General features: G+C 51.8%; 1 protein-coding gene across 4 annotated transcripts; it reads right to left on the bottom strand.

The window, feature by feature from the left end:
* Nucleotides 1-5214: 5214 nt before the first annotated feature.
* Nucleotides 5215-8910, bottom strand: TPPP3 (tubulin polymerization promoting protein family member 3). 4 transcript variants are annotated; one of them, XM_016185854.2, is made up of 4 exons: nucleotides 8758-8910; nucleotides 6124-6317; nucleotides 5862-6015; nucleotides 5215-5764 (listed from the first exon to the last, which is right to left on the bottom strand). In XM_016185854.2, exons 2-4 carry the CDS (start codon nucleotides 6309-6311, stop codon nucleotides 5576-5578), a joined length of 531 nt encoding a protein of 176 aa, XP_016041340.1. In that variant the 5' UTR covers nucleotides 6312-6317; nucleotides 8758-8910; the 3' UTR covers nucleotides 5215-5575. The 4 variants fall into 4 exon arrangements, with proteins under 4 accessions (XP_016041340.1, XP_007517797.1, XP_016041342.1 ...); XM_007517735.2 differs by having other exon boundaries at nucleotides 8768-8887; XM_016185856.2 differs by lacking the exon at nucleotides 8758-8910 and adding an exon at nucleotides 8323-8403.
* Nucleotides 8911-9837: the final 927 nt, after the last annotated feature.

The raw sequence follows: 9837 nt of genomic DNA, 5'->3' as shown, positions 1-9837 counted from the left end.
TTGTATTGGTCTTTCTTTTTAATCTCTCTTCATGTCTCCTCAAGCCATTCTTTCCTTCTGCTTGCAGAAATATTTGGCACTATATCCTAGTCATCGTGTCACATAGAAATAGTTGACGTAAAATGTGAAAAGGGGGGAGTCCAGCGGTAGCGCAGTGGGTTAAGCGCACGTGGCGCAAAGCTCGGTTCGAGTCCCCAGCTCCCCACCTGCAGGGGAGTCACTTCACAGGCGGTGAAGCAGGTCTGCAGGTGTCTGTCTTTCTCTCCCCCTTTCTGTCTTCCCCTCCCCCTCTTCATTTCTCTCTGTCCTATGCAACAACGACAACAATAATAACTACAACAATGAAAAAACAAGGGCAACAAAAAGGAATAAATAAATAAATATAAAAACTATTTTAAAAAAATGTCAAAGGGGGAGCGGTAACACCAAACTTTTTTCTCCAGTATTCACTAGAACTGTGTGATAGATTGAAAAAAAATCCACAACTAGGAGTGTTGCATTAAAATAAATGTTATTAGTTCATCAAACTTGTTTTGAGTTCCCTTCTGCCACAGTGAAAAGGTGGTGAGTTCTGGTGTCTGCCCTGGAGCACCCAACATTTTAATCATGGAGAAAAACAAAAAGTCATGTGATTGAATGAGCTTGGCAATGAAACCAAACAGATCTGAACAAAAGCCTAAAGAGGTCCTGGAAAGAGAAAGAGAGTGTGAGTAATTCCTACTCTGGAGACTTAGGGAAGGCATTGGCGAGGACTTGCTTGAGTGGAGTGGAGAGAGTAGAGGCAAAGCAGAAGAGAAGCAGAGTCCCCTGGGTCTGAGTGCAAAGCCGAAGAGTTGGGAGTTCACTGAGGGACTGTACTGCAGAGAAAATGTGGGTCGTGGTGCTATGAGAGTAAACGGGAAGGTGTAGTGTCAAAAAAATGTCCCCTAAAGAAATGACCTTTCAACTAAAACCCCAAAAATTACTAGGTTACTGGGAAAAGCATAGGTTGTGGGTCGCAGCAGTGGAGTTGCTGCAGAGAGAGGCCATGTATGCAAAGGCCATGGAATACGGCAGAACATGGTCCATTGAGGGACCTAAGGTCTGATAGGAGATAAACAGAAGGAGATTGAGCGGTTCCTTGCAGATTTTAGATTGGGAAGCAGGAGGAGTGGCAGGTTTATGTTTGACAAGCTTTCTCTGTAAGAATGGATCAGCTATATGTATTAGGGAGGGCGGGTGGCAGGGAAGTGGTGGCAAAGAGGGCTAGCACAGGGGTGGAGAACATTTTTTCTGCCAAGGGCCACTTGTATATTTATAATGCTAATCATGGGCCATACACAGTTGTCAGCTTAAAAAATAAGCACTTAGTGTTGCTATGAAAAAGGTGCTAGATTTATTGAACTTTTGATTCTCACCTGCAGTTGCCTTGGCAGGACCAGATCAAATGATTTTTTTCCCCACCTGACCAAATGATTATTATGGCTGGACGTTCGTTCCCTAGCCGTGTGCTAGAGAGCTGAGAGAGAAGACTGGTGCCGTCCACACCAGAGAGGTGGCTTCTGGCATGAGCTTGTCTCAGTAGCCACTTTGTACACGGGCACAAGGCTCTATCTTTCTTTTTCATCCTTTTGACCAGGCATTTAAAAAAAAAAAAACAATGGAGGGAGTAGTGCAGCGGGCTAAACGCAGGTGGCACAAAGTGCAAGGACCAGTGTAAGGATCCTGGTTGTAGCCCCCGGCTCCCCACCTGCAGGGGAGTGGCTTCACAGGCTGTGAAGCAGGTTTGCAGTTGTCTATCTTTCTCCCTCCTCTCTCCATTTCTCTCTGTCCTATCCAACAATGACGACATCAATAACAACAGTAAGAACTGTATTAATAAAACAACAAGGGCAACAAAAGGGAATAAATATTACTGTTGAATTTTACGTAAAACATTAATTCACCAATAAAGAAATAAATTTTTTTAAAAAGGGAATAAATAAATAAATATTTTTTAAAAGTGGAAAAAGATAATGGAGATGATTCTAAGTTTCCGATGCCTTGGTAGATATTGTTGCCAGAAGTATGTTGAAAGCCAAGATTTTGCCGTATTCCACTTCTGTTCATCTTCAAGGTCAGGCCAGAGAAAAAGGCAGGCAGAAGGGTTAGACAGTTTGTTCTCCTTGGGTGTGGGGCAGAGGAGGAGATTCTGTATTGTCATAATCATGAGATGTGATCACAACCAACATCTCACATTTCTAAATTGTAAAGTCCTCGGACTTCTGAATTTTATCTATTCCTAAAAAGAGCATTTCCATTGAAGCCATGTGTTTCTCTGAGCTGAGAGGTGAGCTGTGTTTTGTGGAAATGACAATCAAAAGGGTCCCATCCCCACTCCTATTTTTCCTCACCAGGCTTGTAGACTTGTATCCCTTAGCTGGTATGTGTCCAGCCAGTACACAGACCAGCCCAACCACGTGGACAAACCATCAAGGGAAAGGACTGCACTCTGCACTTCTGTTTGTTTTTTTATATATTTATATATTTATTTCTTTATTATTGGACAGAGACAGGGAGAAATTGAGAGGGGATGGGGAGATAGGGAGAAAGACAGAGAGACATCTGCAGCCCTGCTTCACCACTTGTGAAACTTTCCCCCTGCAGGTGGGGACCAAGGGCTTGAACCTGGGTCCTTACGCACTGTAATGTTGAGCACTTAACCGGGTGCGCTACTGCCTGGCCTCTTTTTCTTTGTTTATTTGCTTGTTTGTTTGTTTTGCTCGGTTGTTTTTTACTGAGGGGTTAGGGCTTTACAGTCCAATCATTGACATATGCATACAAGTTCATTATGTACCGGGCCCCTAAAGTTTTCTTCCTCTCCTCCGTTCCCGTCCCTGTACTTCTGTCTTTTAACTGCCCCAGGCTTATTGCTGGGGCTCAGTGCCTGCACAACAAATGCACTGTTCCATGTTCCCCCTCCCCCCCCTTTTTTTAATGGAGACAGAAATTGAGAGGGAAGGAGGAGATAGAGATGGTGGAAGGTAGACAACTGCATCATAGCTTCACCACTCGTGAAGCTTCCCCCTGCAGGTGGGGACTAGGAGCTTGAACCCTGGCCCTTGAGCTTAATAACATGTGCACACAACCAGGTGATCCACCACTGAGTACTGCACTCCTTTCCACAACTCCAGCTCTTTCTTCTTTCCCCTATAAATATCTGATAGTGCCAATCCCAAATCCCATCAAAGAACCTGACCCAGACTGAGTCATTTTACATGCTATTTACCATTGTCACTGAAGGTAGCTGTCATTCCTGGGGAAGTCAGCTGTGTTTCTAATTTTCCCTGTCTGAGCCTTGTTCTATGGGGCAGGAGTAGAGACTAAAATCTAAGCTTCTACATGGATCAGGGAAGGCTCCTGTCTCAAGTGGAAAACAAGAAAGAAGGAATGTCTCACCCTAAGCCTGGAGCTTTTTGGGAGAAAGAAAGAAAGAAATGGGACTGATGAGAACTGGATCTTCAAGGAAAGTCTGTCCACTGAGAGAGCACAGCCTGACAGATTTGGCCTTACCACCAGCTCTCCGCGCAGGATTTTTAGTAGCTCTGTTCTGCAGATTCCTTGCCCCTGCTCGCCTGGCTTTGCTAGTAGGGGACCACAAGGAGCAGGGGGACGCAACAGTAACTGAAGGGCAGGCGGAATGCGCTGTTGACCAGGCACTGCAATGTGCCAGATTCTGCTCAGCTACAGGTCTTTAAGGTCCATCCTGGCTCTGGAGGGAGTTCTGACTTTTCTCTGGCTGTACAACCACTTTTCAAAAAGACAGGACTTTATACTCCTCCAAGATAGTGTATAGAGGTTTTCTGTTCTCTCTCCTTAAGCCTCACTGCCAGTCACAAACCACTGGGCATTAAGTAATGTTCTTACCTGCAGCCTAATAGCTGACAGCTTGGTCCAATTTTAGAAACAATTAAATTCTTTTCTTTCTGTGGATATTTTATCAAGTGAAAGCCAGATGGATTGGGGTTCATTATGCTCTGGAGGAAATACTATTTGCTGGTGGGGGAATAGCACCCTCTGAGACCCTTCCTTGGTGACAAGGTCGGTGAGTCAGGAGAAGCCCATGGCTGACTGTCTCCTGTTAAGCTCCAGTGTGCACCCTCTAATTCCCCGTGTTGCCCTCTCCGGATCCCCATCCTGAGCTACAGTACTCCTCTGCACACCCTGACTCCCAGGTGAGACTCTGGGCAACCTGGGCCAGAACATCCCAAAACAACCTTTGAGGCAATGAAGTAAACAGTTGTTCTGCTTTGCCTTGTTATTTGGCTCAGGACAGAAAGTATTTGAAAGCATGTGCCTTCAGGAACTACCCTCACCTGGGCAGGCCCTTAATCTCACCCAGTCCACTTGTTACAGCAGGAAATAAGGAGCCCTGGCCCCAAAGCACCAGGCTTAGGAATAGCTCTGGTCTAGCACCTAGGACTTTAGAGGGGAGAAAAGGCTGATCCAAATCCAGACCAGAGGGTTACCCATCCTCCCCCAGCCTTGGATGTTGAACAGATGGGAGGGAACCAGCAGCAAGAAGTTCCCCCTTCACTGTTGGATACCCTGCTCAGCTGCCAAAGAATAAGGTTGGTGCCGAACTCTAACACAGCCATCCAGTTCTAGTGTCAGAAATCAGTGTTGGGACTTGCTGTGGTAAAGCCTGATCTGGCAAGCAAGAAGCATAGTTCTGACCTTTATTCTGCAGAGGCCCCACCATGACACACTCTGGACTTCGTTTCCTCAACTACAAAACAAGGAATTGGCCTATCGGTCTGGCCTTGCATTTCCTAATATTGTGAGCTAGAGTCCAGAATGGCTTGTCCTGATGGCCCCCTGGAATGGGGGCTGTCAGCAGGCTTGGGACCAAGGCCTGGCATTGGGCCCCTGCCAAACGCTTGGTCCGGCCAAGTCTGCTGTCTCATCCCTCCTCCTGCTGTGAAAGCAGAGAGGCTGAGGCCTGAAATGGAAGAAGGCAAGCTGTAATGTGGGGACTCTGGGTCAGAGCTGAAGTGAAGGCTTCAGATTTCCCTAGGGAACATCTTCAGGCAGTCGGTCTCCAGGCTCATGGAAAGAACCTAGTGTGTGTCTTTTTCTGGGCAGGGCTGCTGATAGAAGGAGCATGGGGGTGTGCCACAGAGGAGGCGGGTGATCTTGAGAGGTCACACGGTGTGCATGGCATTACCCCCACCATCATACACCCAACGCAGTCCATGTTGGTACAAAAGGTGTCTTTATTGAGGTCTGGGTAAGAACTAGGCACTTGGCCAGAGCAGCAGCTTAAATATGAGGCAAGCAGGCGGGGGTCAGCCATACCCAGGGTTAGGTCAGGGAGGTGAGGTTATAGACATAGACTCTCCCCCAATGGACAGAAGTGGAAGGGAGGGGAGAGGTGGGAAAGGAGATGCAGAGCAGTCTGGGTCAGAAGCCTGGTGGGCTGGCCCCATGGGGCTGGGCAGGAAGCGCTGGGTGGCAGGTCCAGCAGGGAGGGAACTGGGCTCTCTGTTCCACGTGCCTCTTGGGCCCAGGCCTGAGCCTCTGGCAGGGGCAGCTGTGTTGGAGGGCCTTCCGGGCCTCACTTCTTCACTTTGGCATCATAGGTACCTGCATTCTTATAGGCACTCACATAGCCACTGTCATCCAGGATGTCCTGCCGCCCGGCAATGCCCTTCCCCTTGCCACTCTCATCAAAGCGTTCCTTGTGAGAGCCTGTGTACTTGCTGGTGTCAGTCAGCCGTTCCACAGCTCCCCCTGTTTTTGCTTTCTGTTGGGACAGAGATCCCCAGGACCACCTGGTTAGGGACCCCAAGCCTTCCCACTCCAAACTGAGATTTCCCACAAAGCCCTGAGCAGGTACTTACAGTGACACCCACATTGGCTGGTTCTTTGCCTGCCACCAGCTGGCAGATGGCATCAAAGGCCTCCTCCTTGCTCTTTCCCTTGAATCGCTTGGCTGCCAGTTCTTCTAGGGCCTTCTTGAACTCTTCATAGTTGATGACTCGAGCAGACTTCCCCCTGCCAGGTATGTGGACACCATGAGTTTCCCCCTTTTTGATGTCCTCCCCGACCCATCCCAAAACCCAGCTCTCTGGCAACATGAGAAACGGGCTGCCTAGGGCTCACTTGACTTTGGAGAAAACGATGTCAACGTCGGTCCCTGTCACAGCCTTTCCATCAGCCACCTTGCAGTCCTTGCACAGCTTGGCCCAGTTCTTGCCATTCATCTCTTGCCCACTGGCCTTGGGGTCACCGTGGATGGCAAACTTGCGGAAACTCTCCTCCAGCCCAGCCACATCCGTGCTCGCAGCCATGCCACCCTGGAGGGACCCACCTTGGTCACTTCCCCGCTGAGCTGCTTCCCTCCCCAAAGCACAGAACACCACCGCCTCTACCTCAGAACCTGCAAGATCTAAACTGTGGGCACTTCGGCCACATGCTCTTGAGAGTTGGAGGTGGAGCTGCCTGGGGAGAAGGGCCAGCACACAGAGCTATACTCTGGGATCTCGGGATCCCAGAGTCCCGAGAAAGAAGCCCAGGAGGAGAGGTTCTGTTGCTCAGTGGCTCAACTCTGACTCTGAGTGGAGCTCAGAAGATGAAATCATGATGCCCACACTGGGTGAGGAACAGAGCACCACTGTCCAGAAAGACTGTGAGGGAAGCAGCTGGGACCATAGCTTTGTCTATCGCTGGCACAAGGCCTGCTTGGGTGGAAGTGAGGGTGGCAGAGCAGGCCCCCCTGCCTGGGAGTTCCATGCCAAGCTGGGTCAAGGCCAGGCCAGGCTGCTTGTTGGGCAGGTATTTAGCAGGTCAATATCTTCATCAGATCACGAGGAACCAGCAAGACCCAACCCAAGCTGAAAAGGAAGCCAGAACACAGACAAGGGTGCATGCCCTAGGCAGGGGTGCAGCTGGCCAGGCCGGGACCTTGTTACTATTTGCTGTTAAACAAAAACATGAGGGGAGCGTGAGCTTGGGGCTGGCCTGGCCACAGTTTGTGAAGCCTAGAGACAGTTGCTAAGGGAGGGTGGTGCTGCTTGGAGAATGTTGCTAAGGGCAGGATGGTGTCAGGGCAGCTCAGGGAGAAGCTCCCATGCTGCTGGGCTGGGCTGGGCTAAGGAACTGGGGCCCACGGGTGGGGCACCCTAGCACTCCCAGCGCCTGGGGCATAACCATGGCTTCCTGAGCCTCACCACTCATGGCTGTAACTTCCCAATCTGTGATGTTTAGAAGGTACAGACAATCGGGGGCTAATTTTTGAGTGGGGGTTGTAGAGTTATGAAACCCCTAGAGGTGTGCTGACATGTGGAGCTATGGCCTTGGTCAAGTAATCCTCCCCCTAAGGTCAGCATTGAAGCACCCTTGTCCATGTCTACCCCTCGGTCCTCCATAGAGGCCTCCTGGTCACACCCTGAGCACCGCCATAGCAGTCCACTCTCCCACAGCCCTGGCTCTCCACACCCTGGCTGTTCCCCCTGACCACACCCTTAACCTGGTACCAAGGCCTCCCTGACCACACCCCAAGGTCCTTCACTGTAACTGCCTTCATCCACACGCCTCCAGCCCAGACTGAGGACCCCGGTTGTTCCCTAAGCATCCACCACCACCCACCCCACCCCCACATTTCTCACAGCCTTGCACTGAGGTTCTGTGAAAGGACCCTCAGGGTCACTCACCCAAACACTCACACATACAGGCCCCAGAGCATGCCCGCCACCCTGCAATGAAATTCCCTCCACAGCCCAGCACTGTGGCCTCCCTGACCACACCCTTAGCTCCACACGGTGACTGCAGTCTTAGAACTGAGGCCTCCTGTCCATTTGCCCTGACAGAGACCCCTCACCATAGCCTCACAACTTACACCCCTTCCACACACCTGCAGTCCCTAACCACACCCTCACACCTGCCTTTGTTCACACACCCACTGCCACACTCTCAGCTCCGCACTGTCTGCAACCACAGACTTGCATTTCCAGTTCTCAGGTACTAGACACCCCCCCACCCCGTGCTCCAGTGCACCCATCTCCTCCACTGCAGCTCCCTGGCCACACCCTCAGAGTCCATCTTCTACCTGGGCCTGTTGTACTGGCTTCCAATAACCAGGGCCTGGACCCCGCTGGGCTAACCTCCCGTCTAGTCCCACTGGTCGTAACACTGAAAGCCCTCCCCCAGAACCACGCTAGCTCATCCCTAACCTGCAGTTTCAGGAACTGGAAGCGCTCACAGCTCCCACAATGGCAGCAACTCTGGGGGCCCACAGTCCCAGTCCACACAGTACCCCCTCCCTCTCCCGACACAACAGCCTCCCACCACTGACCCAGAGACCTGAAACTTGGTTCACCAAGGATAGATCTGGGGGGCGTTGGGGGATACAGGATGCTTGTCCTAGGGACTGACAGGTTCCCGCAAGCAGTGCTCACTCCTGTCTGTGGGAAGATGGAGTCCTGGTAATCTCTGGGCTGATCAGGTGGAGCAGGGCACAGGGCGCAGGCCGGAGTCCAGGGATCTGCAGGCCACGGATGGAGCGGCCACGCCCGTGAACTGGGGCTACCCACTTGCTCCCGCTGGGACAGCTGGAGTCATCAATCAACCTGGCAAGAGGTGGGGGTGGGACGCTAGGGTCCAGGGCAGGGCCGCTCGGATGGCGTCCTCATTTGCTTCCATCTGGGGTTGAGACCCCCCTTCCAGGCCGCTCCCACCCCACGCCCTTCCTCATCATGCAGGATACTGATCAGGGTGGTCGGTGAATGGGACTCCTACCGGCTTCTACCTCGTGGCTGCTCCTGCAGAGCGCCGATGGACAGAAGGACGCGAGAATGGACCCACGGACAGGGGAGACTCTGCAGCTCCGCAGCTCTGCTCCCTGCCGGCTCCGGGGCGGGACTGCAGCCCGGGCGGCCCCGCCGTATTATCTCCTGTTTCTCGGTCTCCATAGAGACTGAGTCCCACCCCCAGGGCCGCCTCGGCGAGAGAGTGACCAAGGTCACGCTGGCTCCACCCCCGGACACCGCCCTCCCGGGCGCGAGCGCTCCTGGGGGCGGAGCTGCAGCCGCCAGCCGCGGGTCCGCTACCTCCTGCCCCCCACAAGCACACAACTGAGCGCCGCCCAAAGTTCAAAGCAGGTTCCCACCTCCCGGGAAGAAAAAGGGAGACCCACCTTCCCACAGTGACAAAAGAAACGCCTTTACAGGGACCAGGTGGTAGTGCACCTGGTTGAGCACACATATTAAGTCCGCAAGGACCCAGGCTCAAGCCCCTGGTCCCCACCTGCAGGGGGAAAAGCTCTGCAAGTGGTGAAGCAATGCTGTAGGTGTCTCTCTCCCTAACAACCCCCTTACCTCTTGATTTCTGACTGTCTCTACCCAATAAATAAAGGCAAAAAAAAGCCTTTATGAAGTTGGAAGGTACCTTCCTTGAGTGGCAGTGGGGTTTATAAGTGACTCAACACCACATCTGTGATGAATGTGTGGCATCCCCAAAATCACAAACCCCCTTTCTCCGTGGGTACGGACCAAAGCCCAGGGCGCCAGAAGCAGCAGGACACTATCCCCAACAGCCAGAACCCTGGTACATTGATGGCAACTCCATCACCAGGCAACTCCATCACCTGGACCTCCTAGGTCCACATCCCTATTTCCACCCCAGGCTGGTGTGGGCAGCTTTCCAAGGTTATGTGTGTGCCTTCTGGTCTGGTGTGCTTCATTCTGACAATGGGGTGGGGGGCACCACATTCTCATCTATGTTGTCAATGGTCTGGCTGTATGAAGGTCCACAGCTATTAAGAAAGTACACATGACGCATATAGGAGGACTTGATCCCTAAAAAACTATACAGCGCACA

The sequence above is a fragment of the Erinaceus europaeus genome, chromosome 2 (genome assembly GCF_950295315.1).
Source record: "Erinaceus europaeus chromosome 2, mEriEur2.1, whole genome shotgun sequence".
In the NCBI taxonomy this organism is placed as follows: Eukaryota; Metazoa; Chordata; class Mammalia; order Eulipotyphla; family Erinaceidae; genus Erinaceus; species Erinaceus europaeus.
The sequence above is the reverse complement of the archived record's forward strand: the minus strand, read 5'-3'. Positions and strand labels throughout refer to the sequence as shown.

Bases quoted from the DNA above. Each gene is read 5' to 3' on its own strand.
- TPPP3 (XM_016185854.2), bottom strand. From the start codon at position 6,311: ATGGCTGCGAGCACGGATGTGGCTGGGCTGGAGGAGAGTTTCCGCAAG. The intron at 6,016-6,123 runs GTGAGCCCTAGG...CATACCTGGCAG, and splicing joins ATCGTTTTCTCCAAAGTCAA to GGGGAAGTCTGCTCGAGTCA. The intron at 5,765-5,861 runs GTAAGTACCTGC...CTGTCCCAACAG, and splicing joins CAGCCAATGTGGGTGTCACT to AAAGCAAAAACAGGGGGAGC.